This window comes from Chelonia mydas, chromosome 10 (genome assembly GCF_015237465.2).
Source record: "Chelonia mydas isolate rCheMyd1 chromosome 10, rCheMyd1.pri.v2, whole genome shotgun sequence".
NCBI classification, from domain to species: Eukaryota; Metazoa; Chordata; order Testudines; family Cheloniidae; genus Chelonia; species Chelonia mydas.
Window position 1 is genome coordinate 57,147,225 of NC_051250.2, and position 16,195 is coordinate 57,163,419.

General features: G+C 43.8%; 1 protein-coding gene across 10 annotated transcripts in view; it reads right to left on the reverse strand.

Annotated features, from left to right (window-relative positions):
* The window catches only part of MINDY2 (MINDY lysine 48 deubiquitinase 2), a 118,569-nt gene that overhangs the window by 22,667 nt on the left and 79,707 nt on the right, over positions 1 to 16,195 (reverse strand). For 6 of the 10 annotated variants that reach the window (XR_006284210.1, XR_006284209.1, XR_006284211.1 and 3 more), the window contains exons 7-8: positions 13,572 to 13,745; positions 7,073 to 7,255 (exon numbers count right to left, since the gene is read on the reverse strand). Coding sequence is in view for 7 of the 10 variants with exons in the window: in XM_037911304.2 (XP_037767232.1) it covers positions 7,073 to 7,255; positions 13,572 to 13,745 (357 nt within the window). In the remaining 3 variants the exon portion in view is untranslated. Of the gene's footprint in view, positions 1 to 5,808; positions 6,623 to 7,072; positions 7,256 to 13,571; positions 13,746 to 16,195 lie in introns of those variants that run through there. The other 4 variants (XM_037911305.2, XM_037911302.2, XM_037911306.2 and 1 more) reach the window with 4 other exon arrangements.

Sequence of the window (16,195 nt, forward strand, 5' to 3'; positions counted from 1 at the left end):
CGCTGCAGTCTGTCCACACTGACAGCTGCAAGCGCACTGTGTGGCCACATTTGCGGCATTTGCAGCAGCATTCGGAGCAGTGCATTATGGGCAGCTATCCCACAGAACACCTCTTCCAATTCTGGCGCTGTGGCTTGTGGGAAGGAGGCAGGAGGTGCGGGGCATTCTGGGTCCTGTCTGAATGCCCTGTGATGCATCGGTTCGCATCCCAGCAATCCCTGTGCTTCCGTCCACATTTGGCGCCATCTTTCAACATTTTTTGTACTGTGCGCTCTGTCTTCCCTTTCGGTCTGCGGGAATGGAGCCCGAACTGCTGAGGAGTATGCTGATGAGTCTCGCCAGCACGTCGTGTCTGGCAGTCGAGTTATTCCTTATGATCCAAAGTGACAGTGCAGGCTCTGACGAGGATATCGACTCGAATAACGCATATGACACGAGTTTACTTGTGGCATTCACGGACACGCTCTCCACCGTGCAACGCTGCTTTTGGGCTTGGGAAACAAGCACTGAGTGGTGGGATCACATTGTCATGCAAGTCTGGGATGACGAGCACTGGCTGCAGAACTTTCGGAAGAGAAAAGCCACTTTCATGGGACTGTGTGAGGAGCTCGTCCCCACCCTGCAGTGCAAGGACATGAGATTGAGAGCTGCCCAGATGGTGGAGAAGCGTGTGGCTATTGCAATCTGGAAGCTGGCAACTCCAAACAGCTACCGATCGGTCGCTAACCAGTTTGGAGTGGGAAAGTCGACCGTTGGAATCGTGTTGATGCAAGTTTACAGGGCTGTTAATCGCATCCTGCTCAGAAGAACCATGACTCTGGGCAACGTGCATGACATTGTGGATGGCTTTGCACAAATGGGTTTCCCTAACTGCGGAGGGGCGATAGAGGGGACGCATATTCCAATTCTGGCACCAGCCCACCTAGCCTCCGAGTACGTTAATCAGAAGGGGTATTTCTCTATGGTTCTCCAGGCACTTGTGGATCACCAGAGGCGTTTCATTGACATTAAAGCAGGCTGGCCCGGAAAGGTGCATGACGCATGCATCTTTCAGAACACTGGCCTGTTCAGAAAGCTGCAAGCCGGGACTTTTTTCCCAGACCAGAAGATCACCGTAGGGGAAGTCAAAATGCCCATTATGATCCTTGGAGACCCCGCTTACCCTTTAATGCTGTGGCTCATGAAACCCTACACAGGGAGCCTTGACAGCAGCAAGGAGCGGTTCAACAACAGGCAGAGCCGGTGCAGAATGACTCTGGAGTGTGCTTTTGGCTGCTAAAAGGGCCGCTGGCACTCTCTGTATGGGAAGCGGGACCTGGCTGATTGCCGTGGTTATATCCGCGTGCTGTACCCTCCATAATATTTGTGAAGGGAAGTGTGAATGATTCACTCAGGCATGGAGCTCGGAGGTTCAACACCTGGAGGCTGAATTTGAACAGCCAGAGAGCAGGGCTATTAGAGGGGCCCAGCGCAGGGCTGCAAGGATTAGGGTTGCCTTGAGGGAGCAATTTGAGGCTGAAAGCTACCAGTAATGTCTGGTGCCCTGCACGGGAATGAAGTGCAGTGGTTCCAATGTTGTTAGGAATCTGTTTGCTACACTGACTTGCAGTGCCTGTTTCTTTCCTAGGCTAAGGTATCTTTTACTTTATGCAATAATAAAGTATGTTTTCAAAGCCAAAAAATCCATTTATTGAAAAGAAAGTTCATTTATTGAAAAGAAACACACCTGCTTGAGAAACAGAAAGGGCAAGGGGGTGGGGTGGGGAACGGTACAATCACAGATTTGCATATGTCCTGTTATCATACTCAGCCTTCCTGTCTGGAGTGCTGTGCAATGAGTGCTGCACTTCAGGATGGCTATACTGGGTTGTGATGGGGGTTGAGTGCAGTGGGTAAGGGTTGTAGTTTTCAAGGCTGGGTGGTGAAGCTACAGGTGTTGGAGGCAGCTGTGGCGGTAAGAACTTGGATGTTGGGGACAGTAGGTTGGATGTGACATGGGGGCACAAGGGAAAAAGTTTTGGGACAAGGGCTGCGGGGCGGCGGGTGCGGTAGTGCTCTGCCTGCATGGCTACGAGGGCCTGGATAGAGTCCGCTTGGCGCTCCATTATGCTTATCAACCAATCCGTGCTTTGCTGCTGGAGTGCTTTTGTGTCGGCGCTCCTCATTCTGCTGGCAGATCCTCCTTTCACTGTCCCGCCACTCCTGCACTTTTTAATTTTCATTACTTGAATGCTGCATTATTTCATGCAACATGTCTTCCTTGCTTCTATGTGGCCTCTTTCTGATTCTTTGGAGTCTTTCGGCCGGTGATAAAACAGATGGCTGAGATCTCAAGGTTGCATCTGTAAGGCAAAATGCAACACTTAACGGAGGCAGCATTGTTCACACCAGACAGAGCAATGATTCCCCCGTACTTAAGGGCAAGCACAGTCTACACAATAGCATAATTTGCCCGTCCCAAAGCGAGCGCACATAACCCACGGGAGCCCCAAAATGGTGAGTAAGCACAGGGTCAAGCGTGACTGATTGTTTCACGGCTGTACTGTCCTCTGGGTTTCTGTGCCTTGGGGAGAGCCAACAGCAGCAGGGGGCCCCTATACTGAACACTGTCCCCACATTTTCCACAGGAGTTCGTCCTGGAAGATATCTTGCTGCTGAGCATGACCTGGGAAGGAAGGGAGGGTCTTCTACTGCTATGTGGCTTCTGCCCTGGCCCATATGCAGCTTGCCTGTGTGCAGCAATGGTGCCCCCGCCCCACATGGCACAGTGGTGCGGACAAGTTAGCCTTACTGGGACAAGGACCACAGTGGCTCTCCCGAGAAACCTGCACAAGCGCATTGCCCAAGTTCTGGATGAGACCTTTGAAGAGATCACTGAGGTCGATTACCGCGATGTGACAGAGCACATCAATGCCCGATTCCGCATCTAGGCACGCATTCAGCCCTAACCCTCCTCGCCCCAAGAGCCCGCACCGAATAACTTCCTTCCCAAAATAAAAGCCGCTTACCGGGAACCTCCTCTGGTGTTTGTCCTTCCCGAAGCACCGGCCGCTGCGACTGGCCACCTTCCTCCTCGCTTGAGAACAGCACCTGGCTGCATGCATCTAGGGATTCTGGGGTGTCTTCCTCCACCTCAGCACTTTCGCTCCCACTTTGCTCCTCCTCCTCCTGCCTTGTTGAACTGGGCTCCGAAGCGTCCATGGTGGTACTCGGAGTGGAGGTGGGGTCGCCCCCAAGTACTGCATCTAGCTCTTTGTAGAAACAGCAGGTCGCAGGGGCAGCACCGGAGCGGCTGTTTGCCTTATGGGCTTTGTGGTAGGCATTCCGCAGCTCCTTCACTTTAATCCTGCACTGCAGCGCGTCCCCATCATGGCCCCTTTCCATCATGTCCCTTGATATCTGCCCGAAGGTATCATAATTCCTATGGCTGGAGCACAGCTGGGACTAGATAGCTTCCTCCTCCCAAACACTGAGGTCCAGCACCTCGCCATTGCTCCATACTGGGGATCGCCTGGCGTGTGGAGGCATGGTCACCTGGAAAGATTCACTGAGAACTTGCCACGCCTGGCTGAGCAAATAGGAAGGGGATTTTCAAAATTCCCAGAGAATTTAAAGGGCGGGTCTGACGGTTGGTCACCTGAGGGCAGGGCAGTAGAGTTCAAAGTGATGACCAGAGTGGCTAGAACAGGCATTGTGGGACACTTCTCGAGGCCGATCAGAGCGCACTAACAGACCAGGGTGTCCACACTGGCACCGCAGCGCTCCAGCGGGGGCACACCAAATGTTATTCCACTCGTGAGGTGGAGTACCAGGAGCACTCTAGCTGCGGAGTCAAAGCGCTCTACGTGCATTGCCAGAGTGGACGGGTGGTGAGCTAGTGCGCCCGGGGCTCCTTTAATGCACTCTAACTCACAAGTGTAGCCAAGTCCTCAGTTTGAGGTCTGTTAAAACTAACATGCAAAATTAATTATTTTTAGCGAGAAAGACAGATTCCCACAGCCCAAATGAAATACAATCAAAGTCCCATCTGTCTTATACAGCACAACAGACCTAAATAATGTGTAGTATTGAGCCCCAAGCACTCTTCCTATTATGCAACCCTGTTCCAGATCAGTTCAATCAGTGCCATATCATTTGTATAATTTATTCTCCTATTAAATTTAATTTAGTTTATAATATCCCCCCCCCCCCCGAGTTTCACTGTGCTGTAGATTTTTCAGTTTTCTTTTTTCAAATCAAAAACAAACTACATTTTCGAAGTTGCAGAGTGAAAATGCTGGGTTTTGACTACTAATTATGGAAAATCTGGGACTTTTGGCAACAAGGAAGCCATAGGAGATCATTTTAGTTTTTGATAATCAAGAGTCAGTGAATGCTTTTGGTACTTGAAGCCCTAAGGAGCCAACTATGGGAAGGGAAAGAGATGACTTTACATTTGGGAGAGCAGGCACATGGATTTCTTCTTCCCCATCCCAGCAACTCTATTTGGCTAATCCCTTCACATCTTGACCAAATAACTGTAGCTGCATCCAACAGTGAGAGATAAACACAGTAGTTTGATGTTTCTGCTAAAACGATGAGCAGCATAACAGTGTTATTTATATTGTCATAATTGTGCTTCAGTGTTAACATCTTGTTTAGATTAATGGGTGCAGTTCACACTTCTGAGTTATTGTTCCTGTCTGTCTGCAGACTCAGTCAGACTTCACTGTGATAGTTTACTTTCAATTTTTGAATATTTTTCACAACTAAAAATGTGCTTTTTTTATTTTTTAAATGATCTTAGAATCAGGAAGGGCAATTAAAAAAATTCAGTTAGGTGACAATTTACACAGATGAATATAAATCACGTTAAACACGGTGCCTTGAACATAATTATTTACCTTGACAAAACAACCTAAGAGGACCTGGACTGCAAATTCTATTGTCATCTACCGCTAATTTGATATTTTGACATAAAATTAGAAGGACAGAATAAAAGCAATTACCAAATCTCCTACAAACTAAAGTATTACATAACATAACGCAAGAGCACAATCTCCTATAATGTGGTTTGTGGGAAAGTTGCATAGTTGCATATTATTTAACAGATAACTTGAGGATATCTCCTCTGACAATTCAGTAATTACAGTGGACTAAATCCGCGGTTTTAAAAAAAAATTTCTGGCAACACAGTTGAAGGAAATTGTTGATGCCCATGATTCAAGGGAGCTGGGGATGAGGGGTTTGGGAGGGGCTCAGAGCTGGGGCAGAGGGTTGAGGTGCAGGGGTGAGGCTGGGAATGAGGGGTTCAGGATGTGGGAGGGGGCTCTGGGCTGGGGCAGGAGGTTGGGGTGTAGGAGGGGGTCAGGGCTCTGGGATGGAGGTGTAGGCTCTGGGGTGGGGCCAGGGATGAGGAATTTGGGGTGCAGGAAGGGGCTCCGGGTTTCGGGGGGCTCAGCAATGGGGCAGGGGTTTGGGGTGCAGGCTTACTCTGGGCAGCTCCTTGTCAGTGGCGCAGTGGGGGTGCACCATGGACCGCGCTGTGCCCTGGAAGCGGCCAGCAGCAGGTCCAGCTCCTAGGCGGAGGCACGCAAGTGGCTCTGCGCGACTCTTGCCCGCAGGCACTGCCCCCAGCTCCCATTGGCCGGGGAGCGCGTGGAGCCCCGTGGTCCCCCCACCTAGGAGCCAGGCCATTCTGGGGTGCAGTGCGGTGTCAGAACAGGCCAGAACTAGCCTGCCTTAGCCAGGCAGCACCGCCGATGGGACTTTTAATGGCCCAGTCGACGGTGCTGACCAGAGCCACAGCAACCCAGTGCCTTACATTCCGCAACCCAGTACTGGGTCACGACCCACAGTTTGAAAACCACTGGACTAAACAACAGGATAAAGGCAGAGTTTTTTTGACACGAAATGCCAAGACATCTATTGCACAGGCTCTGATCACTGAGTTAACAAGCAGCACCCTCAAAATGCTGGAAGATGCTCTCCCTCTCTGTGTGCTACTTTTTTTTTTTTCCTGAATGAGAAGGCTTCAGTCAATTTTGAGTTTTCTGTCCTCTTTGTCAGTTCTGCAGTCTAATGAATAAATTTGAGACAGACTTTTTTCAGCTTTTATGATTCACCCATACACAGGGATAAGTTTTGCATTTGCTGCCTCACATTTGGATGACTGGGGAAGTAACAAGGAAAATGTCTCATTATGAGGAATAAACAGATCTGAATAAGAACTTACTGATTAAATGCAAGTTGGATAAATGGGGTTTTATGCAGCTTTTTAGTTGGTTTAGTTTCAGAAGTCAGATACAATTAGGTGTGTACAAAACAGTTATGCACAACTGAAAACGGGATTATTTAGGGACAGTGAAACAAGCAGAACTGCATTCAGTGACATTTCTAGTCATGATGTAGGAGAGGAATAAGATGTTAAAAACTCGTTTTGCTGTAGCTACTAATAGCTGAATAATGAAAACCCAACTCTGCATGCTAATCAGTATACAAAAATTCGAAATCCAAAAGATATATGTTTCAGCTTTTCATAAGATTGTCTTATTAAAAAAATCCTGATCAGCTTTCTCTTCTTCATCCAAAGATGGCTGAAATGCTGCACGGTGCTACTTCTGTTCCAATGCAATTTCTGTAACTACAATTATAACTCTTATCAGCATCCCTATTTAATAGTCTTAGCAAAATCTTGGTGTAGATGCCTAGGCCATTAGCAACCTGGTTTAATTTACCATGACATTGACAGAAATTGATACAGAATTAGCATGCATACTCTAGCAGTAATAAGATTTTCCCTAAAGTTTGTTGTGCAATCATCATATTCACTCACTGTACAGAGTGTTAGTGGTATTAGTGTTACACATCTAGAGCAAGTTCTATGAACACTGCTATGATAATGCTGCCTATAAAATCTGAGGTAAAGTAAGATGCCATGGAAGAAAATCAAACAGACAGTATCCTTTTCATACTGAATGAAACTTGTGATTGATGTAAAACACTCACAGTAGTAAGAATTTGTGTTTTAATGAAGTTACCAGAAACTAAATAAAGCTAGTAACTGTACTCTAACCATGGAATATGCTCTTACCTGGGCCTGAGCAGCAGCTGCAGCTGCTTGTTCTTGTTCCTGATAGTACTGAGAAGCCCGCCTATCCTCCTCTTCCTGCAGCTTCTTTGCTAGCTCTAGATCACTGATTCCTTCTGGGATCTGCTCCCAATCGATATCTTGGCTCTGCTGCTCTTGTTGTAAAGACAATGCCATCAGATAGTCCTAAGAAGTAAACTCATTATTAGTAAACACTCTTCTGTTACCCTAATGATAAGCCAAAGTTGTAACAGGAATTCCATGAACCTCTAAAAATGAGAGCTCCAGGATTCAGTATTTATGCTTCCTGGATGGTTTTTTATGTTGAATGGCCACTTAAAAGTGCTGGTTAAAGCCTCCATATGAAGTCAGATCAAGGAAGGAATTGTGATAGGAGCACCTGTATACCTCCTCTGACTCTGTTCTGTACTGCAGTATATCTACAGCATAACTTTTTTTTAATATTTATCCATATGTAAACAAACATATATATAAAAAACTTTGTTTACATATGGGCTTACTTTTTAAATTCCTAATATTATCACATCCCTTTTTTATAAATGTTCCATTAAACCACTATGAGCAAGCTATTCTCCACCAAAAATCTTCATCCTATCTTTGGGGGGAGGGGATTGCTCTGAAAATCTAGCAGAGGGATTATGATTTACAGACCATCATTATTCAGTGATGTTAATACTCACTTAAATTTTAAGCACGTAAGAGAATGAAGTTCCACACTGACAAAGTGCTAAAGTTATGTGAACTAGTGATTTTACCCTTTCAGAAATATTCATGTTGCAATATATTATCATTCAAGAAGAGTACTTTAATTAGCACATTGCTTTGCAAAACCACTTTAGACCAAGAGCAGAAGAGAGCAAAACTGCAGAAATCCCTCAGAAAAACTATGTGTGGGGGCATGGACAAGTGCAGTAACATCTCTTTCCCCTAACCTAACTACCATATACAGTACTCACATTTTTCTCCTCAGAGAACCACATGGAAATTCAGTTTAATGTGAAGCCAGAGAGGTGCAGAAGCAGGAATCAGCTGCTTTATGCGGCACATTTCCCCTTCCACTGCACACAGTAACATTAGTAAATGTCCCTTCAAGGAGCATTAGCTTACACTATGCGGTTGGTGACATAAGAAAAACAGAACCCAGGCACTACCAGTACTTGGGGAGAAGATGATAAGTCTCAGGGGACTGCAGATGGACAGATGATCTCCAGTGCAAAATCTGTGCTTTGACTCAGGGTTACTACTGGATGCACAGACCATCTGCTTATTGTGAATACTGCTTCTCCACCCCTTCCACATCTACACAAACTCTTTAAAGAAGAAAAGGTTATGACCGTCCCAAAAAGTACACACATATTTGGATAAGTGTCCCTCTGTCATTTAATTTTATATCAGAGGAGAGCAAAGATTTTGAATTTAAGTAAGAGAATATTTTGTCACTATTTAAATTAGCTACTTCTGATTGTTGGGCTACTGTACAATACTGTAACTTTTGCAAAGGAATTCTTCAAAAGCTGCACTTTAATAGTTATACTGGATCAAACAAAAATATTCCATTACTATGAAGATATGTCATCCAGAATTGTACTGTATTGTACCACCTAAGAATAACAGAATGTTTTGCAGCTATCAGTTATTATTTGTATTGAATTTAGTTTTCATTTTATCTGCCATGAGGGACCTGTCATGGGAAAACACCTTTCAGCCAAATAAAACAGTAGTAGTAATAGCAAAATAAAATGAAATTTCTTCTTGATCAATAGAAGAAAGAGAGGTATTACAGTCTTCCAGTTCAGAGCTTTAAAACACGAGTACATTAAACACACTAGGGAACTTTTAGTATGTGGAAGCAGGTTCCACACAATGCACAGCAGAATTGCGAGAATTAGATTTTCACCCTAGCTTGTCAAGAACTAAGTGTACATACAGATATATAGCTAACTTTTGTACAGTTGTCCACAGCATCAAGGTGTCGTGGCAGCCATGGATTTCCAGCAAGTGAAGATGCCCCAGTCATCTCTCTTTCACTCAGAAATGCCCCTTGCACTGGGAGCTAGCCATAAAAGGCTACTATACCAGCTCTACGCTACTTGGGGATTCCCCTTACCCAAGGAGAATCCTAAGTGCCCATCACTGCTGGCTTTATGACTGCTTTGAGCCATAAAAATCACAGTGGAGAATCCAACCCATTGAATTTTTGGGGTTGCACTGAAGTGTTCAATTCCAACAAATGCCAGTACAGAGTCATCATTCCAAATTTGTTCTCAAGCGTATTTTCCCCACAATGTAGCACTTCACCCTAGCAGAAAAATTGATATGCCAGCTTTTTAACGTTTAATTTTGATATACCATGGTTGCTGGTTTTTTGCATTATTTCAACAGCTCCAAACAAATTAAATCTGATAAGATTAATTTAAGATAATCAGCTCAATTACAGACATCTGTTTGGGCTAGTCTCTGCTCATAACTGACTGTGCAGTACCACAGGTGGCCCCTAAATTTTTCTCATGTTTCTAAATTTTCTAAATTTCACTCATGTATTTGCAGGGAATAAGATTAAGTCTTGATTTATATTATCAGAAAATTATCAAAACCTACACATGTATATTGGGACATGTTAATATGGGGGATTATCTCAGATTTTAACTGAAGTGCTTAAATTTATTAAACGCATCTGCCTACACATATTTGAAGCTTTTTAAAATATGTAAAAATGCTTCTCAAATACACTTTAAGAACTCATTAACTGGTTTTGTCTATGTAGAATGTAAGTTCTTTGAGGCAGAAACTGTCTCTTGCTGTACGTTTCTACCCTGCCCACCACAATGGGTCCTCTTAGATGAGGCCTCTAGAATCTAATATAAGACAAACAAACTAGAATCTATGAACACTACTGTTTTTGTATTCCATTCTGCAGAATTGACATCAAAAGGCAAAGTTCAGTGATGACAGTGAGATCTGAAATAACGTATATCAAAACACAATTATGTACTGTACTACTGTTCTCTAATTTATGAACCCTTACAGACAGGATAACCCATGCTTTTAAGGTAAATTACCAACAGCATGTAGAATTAAAATCCTTACAGACCAAATCTGAAGTTGGCTAGATATTGTAGCTTTCATAAACTAGCATAAGCTACTACGTTTTTACTAATAGGATGACAGTAATTTATCAGTAACTGGAGTTCTTCGAGATGTGTTGACATTCCATTCATAGTGTACATGCACCTAGAGAGTTTGAGATTGGAGAATTTTTGGCTCACGCTATCCATATGGCGTGCATGCACCCTCCCATTCCTTGTGCTCTGCAGTGAGGGCATTTAAGGGCAATGTGCGTCAGCACTTCAACTGCAGAATCCCCAAAGTCAACTAGAAGGCAGACGGAATGGAAGGATGGATGTGGAATGTGCATATGGTCAACACATCTCAAGAAACTCCATTTATTGTACATGGTAAGTAACTTGCCATTCTCCTTCAAGTGTTTGTCCATATACACTTTCCACTGATAGTGACTCCCAAGCAACAATGGAAGCTTAGAATGGTTAGTTAAACAATGAGTGAAGAACTGCTTTACCAAATACAGCATCAGATCTAGAAGACTCAGTGAGGGTGTAGTGCTTTACGATGATGTGTATTGATGCCCAAATAGATGCTTTACAGATGACTGATATGGGAAAATTTTCACAGTGATGCCACAGATGTAGTTTGTACCTTAGTGCCCTGAAGCCAGAATGCCTGTTGCATACCACCATCACCATGAATCTGGTCGTTGTTTCCACCATATCCAGTGAGCCTCGCTTACGTGTATTGGCCATTTGCTGGCCCTTGCTGACTCATGACAAATTCTTTGCAAGTCTCCTTTGGCAGTTTATCTGCAAAGGCATGCAGTCTCTCGTGTATCAGAAGTCATAACTGGCTAATATGGCCTAGTAATTGGCCACATAGAACTGTAGGCTTGCCAAAGAGTAGGCTTTCTGAGCAAATTTATCTAATCTCTTTGGTTAGTCCTCCTTTTGGTGTGGACTTGAGTTGTTTTGCTCTTTCCTTCATTACTGTGACTACAGAGGAAAGTGTCTATAAAAGAATTCTGCACGCTTGAGAGGTACTTGATATTTTCTATCTGCCCTAAGAGAGCAATGGGGTGCTGAAGTATGCATTTGCCACACAGTTTTGGCTGTGTCCATGATAGCTTTGTTGACAGGGAGGGCTATTTTTCCTGCCAAAGCAGCATGGGGTATGTCCACTAATTTATGAGTCTGCTTCTGGACCTCCTCAATAGGGACTTGAAGGGCCTCAGATATCCTTTTTAATAAATATTGGAAGTCCTTGAAATTGTCCAATTATGAGGCCACTGGTGGCACTACAACCTCATCAGGGGACAAAGAACAGGGCCACCGGAGCTGGCAGGCTTCCCTCTGGTTCCTGTTCTTCCATAACTTCCTGCTCTACCTGCGGTTGAAGTGGAACCAGGAAGTGGGTGGCCTCTGGGACTGATATTGTGGGTGAAACAATCTCCTGGCAGCGGTGCTGGTCCGTCTGGCTAAAACTGGACTGAGCAGACCAGGGTTCCCAATAGGGCCACATGGGAATTGATTGGTATGAGCCTGATGGCCAGGAGATAGGGAACCATGGGTCAGGATTTTAAAGGTCCCAGTATTTTTCCCATGAAGAGTGTTTGGACTCTATCAAATGTCGAGGTTTGAGGCAAGTAAAGATGCTACTGGTATGGATCTTCCTAACCCTTTGACTCTGAAGATAAGAAGAACGGAAAATGCTGATTAATGGGTGGTGTTGACGTGGGTGGTGCTGTGGCTCCCAGTGCGTTAGGAACAGATAGTGCCACACCAGTTAGTAGAGTCGATGCTGACTGTAATGCTGAAGCCAACAATAAGGGAGATGAGGTAGTATCTTTTATTGGACCAATTTCCGTTTGTGGAAGAAACGAGCTTTCAAGCTTCACAGAGCTGAAGAAGAGCTCTGAAGTTGAAAAACTTGTCTCTTCCACCACCAGAAGTTGGTCCAATAAAAGATATTACCTCACCCACCATGTTGCTCTCATATCCTGGGACCAACATGGCTACAACAACACTACAAACAGTAAGGGAGATTGTAGGTCCTGTTGTATCTGGAGATCAACTGGTGCTTAGTACTTGTATGGTGCCTTCAGCAAAGGTGTTGTGGAGTGGTGGTCTGGAACCAGGTTCTCTCAGCATATTTTACATTCTCCATTATGGAACAGGAGAGGCCCCTGGTGTGTGGCCTAGGTCAGCTTGGCCCTTCTGCCAGGAGTATCAGTGCTGGGGCCATTTCACAATGCATCTATAGAGTATTAGGTAGATGGTACTAGGATTAAACAAGTTCTTTTGTGAATGCAGAGTTTTCTGTGCGGGGTGCTTTGGTGCCATCCAGTCGGAATCGGCATGAGACTGAGCTTTGGCAGGAATCATTTTGGGCCAAGTCGTCTCAGCAGATGTTAGGTGCTGTGGGCAGGTTTTCCTCTTAGATAAAGCCTTGGTAGGTGTTCTGCCTCTCGGACTCCTGGAGCCTTGTGGGCTGTCTGAGGACACAGACCTCATGGCCTGGAAGTTGGGCAGTAATTGGGCTCTCGCAGGCTGTACTTTGGGGCTCTGAGTCATGAGGAAGACCTGAAAACCAGCTTCCCTGTCTTCCCTGGCCTTAGAACTAAAAGACTTATAAATTGCCCATTTGCTAGGAATGTACGATTCTTTCAGACAATCAAAGCACTTCTGAATGTTAATCTGAGACTGTGACAGTTCCCTCACAAGGGGCAGCATTTCAATCCAAGAGAACCGGATGATACCATGCTGTTGGTGATTAATCCCTAAAGAACTAACAATAGCAACAGACAATGCGGTAACTATATCTATTAATGGACGAAGCTATGACTATATAAACTGTGAAATCAGAGCTAGAACTATACTAGTAGAGAACGGCTGGCAGTCTCTCAGACAATCAGGGCTTCATTTCTAAGCTGAAAGGATGTGAGAAGAATTGAGCGGTGGCTGATTAGCTTCTCCCTTATATGCCCTCACTGCAGAGCAATGAGGATTGGCAGGGTGCACATGCATGTATGGATACTACTGGCCAAAAAGTCTCCAATCTTGAGCTCTTGAGGCATAGGCACACTATGAGTGGAATGTGCATATGGACAAGCATCCAAAGCAGCGAAAATTCCATAGTATGATTTTTTTTTTAAATAATGTACATTAATTCCTTAACATGTCAAATCTGACTTCTGGTACCTGAACAAAACACGCTAAGAAATACCCATGTGAAGAGGCAACAGCAGAATCTTTGGAAAATGGGTTCATTTTTCCTAGAGAGCAATTTTCAAAAACAATCAGTGTCAGCCTTACTCTGATCCCATTGAAGTCAGTGGTAGAACTTCCATTGACTTCAATGGGACTACTTTGGAAAATCCCACCCTACAAAAGCTGGAGAAATGCAATAGATTTACCTGATCAATTTGATCCTGCTGCCCTCTATATACAGTTTCTGGGTCTGATGGAGGCCGAAGGTGGAATTCAGAGTCACAGAAATTTCCATCACCATCTACATTATGTAAACTTTCCCAGACAACTTTCTCTTCTGTAAGAAAACCCTGGTCTGTCACCAGCAGATAAAGCTGACCCTAAATGGAAGGATAATAAGGATAGAATCTATAAGAGGAATAAAAGTAGATCTTTACAGTCTGAAACATTTACTTATTATTCCTGCTAATTGAACCTCCATGATTCAGTAAACCGAATGAGGATAATTTAGATTTATGCCCATGTTTCAGATTTAAAACTATTTGTATACTTCTGTTATCAGTACGGAATATTGAGATTTATATTAGTGCTCATTTCCAAGGCACACTGCCAACCTACAGCAATATAAAGAATCCATCACAGGAGAATAAAATCCTGCATATTAACTAAAGTTCCCATTCCCTATTACAATAAACATAAAACATGGTCCCACCAACTTGGGGTCTCAAACTACTTGATGGAACAGGTTCCAAGGTGTGGGCCCTTTGCTGGGAATACCTGGCTACTGGCAAGTAAATTCCAGGACAGAAAAAAAAACAAAAAAACCCCAACAGATTTTAACTCCCATGGCAGGGCTTGGAGACAAGAGAGGATCTTCCAATAAGTGGGTCTCAGATCATTATTAGGTTTATAGATGCTAATGTTTGAACTGCACCCAAAAGCAAACTGGCAGCCAATGCAGGTCATGGAGCACTTTTGTAATGAGCTCTCCAACTCAAGGGGAGCTGCTAACTTCAGCAGTAGCTGAAGCTTTCAAGTCCTCTTCAGTGGTGCCCCAAGTAGATCTTACTGCAGCTTTTTTGCCTTCACATTATAAAGCCATGGCTCACTGCGACACTGTCCACATCAGATTATATATTATTTCTATTATGGCAGCGTTAGAGACCCCACCAAAATCGGAGTCAGTGTGCTAAGAACTGTGCAAATGCATAGGAAGAGACAATCCCTGCCCCAATAAGTTTACAGCCTAACCAGACCAGGCTATGAGTGGGATGCAAGTAATATGTCCTTTCCACATATAGAGAATTTAAGCACAGAACGGTTAACTGACTTGCCCCAAGTCATAAAGGAAGACTGTCACAGATCCTGGAATTGAACCCAGATGGCCTGAATTCCAATCATGTACCTTTACTTTACAATCATCCTTTCTCTCAAAGGAGAACAGTTACAGCCCACAAGCCAAAAATATACCATAGCTGTCAGCTGAGAATTCAGGGCCAGCAATGGACTCAATATGGCCTGAGATTGCAAAATATGCTTTTACAAAGGCCAGATAAACAATTCTGCTAAAAGATACAGTGCTTCCGTTATCCATCATATCAGCTTAATCTTACATAGCCACATTGATCACATCTAGCCTTCACTTTTGTTAGGAATCGACACCTAGTAGCTGAAAAAGCGATGAGCAGCAGCATGAAGTAAAAATAGGGTTGCGCAGTGGGAAATTTATGCCAGCATACAGAAATTTATAACTATAAACTATTAACCAGCTCTTAGACACCTCCAATAATTAAATTTAAACAGAAAAAAAGTTTTATTTATCCATTGTTAGGATTAATCAAAAACCTCATTAATCTTTTTCTTGGCAACTGATCTAATTAAGCAGAAGTAACAACACAGATGGTTCTCCCACTCTCAGCATAAATACATGACTGAATGTTAGGGACCAGATTTCATAACTGTGCATCAAATGGTCAGTTAATTGTTTAAAGGGTCCTTTGCATACTCGTCACCATTGTGCATGCAATCACAGTAATTCTACACAAATATGGGTACTCATTTCTGTGACTGCAAATGTACCCGCACAATTATGGAATTGGAAGCAAGGGAATATTTAAATACGAATACCCATTTTGTAACAAATTGTAATACAAATCCTTTTTTTTTTTAAATTAGCCCTCCTCTACTTTTATTTCATTGACCACTTTTGTAATAATTGGGCCTAAAAATTTACCTTAATTGTAAGCTTGACTGTGGGAAAGTGGATAAAAAGTTTACAAAATGTTCCAATCACGTGTATCAATAAATGTCAATGGAAAAAGATGCAAAAGGGAGACATACTGAATCAGTTCAAACAAAAAGACCTACTGATATAACTCAAGGACTGTGTTAGGACCACGTCTGGTAAAAAAGAGAAGTGTGGAACCGGAAATCATAAGAACATAAGAATGGCCATACGGGGTCAGACCAATGGTCCATTTAGCCCAGTATTCTGTTGTCTGACACATGTTTCAGAAAGAGCTAACAAAACTGGGAAATTTATCAAGAGATCCATCTCCGCTCATCCAGTTCCAGCTTCCAGCAATCAGAGGTTTAGGCACCCGGAGCAGGAGATTGAGTCCCTGACCATTTTGGCTGGTAGTCATTGATGGACTTATTCATGAACTTATCTAGTTCTTCTCTGAACACAGTTATAGTTTGGTCCTCACAAGATGCCCTGGCTACAAGTTCCACAAATTGACCGTGCATTGTGTGAAAAACTACTTCCTTGTATCTGTTTTAAATTTGCTGCCTATTAATTTCAGTGGGTGACCTCTGGTTCATGTGTTAT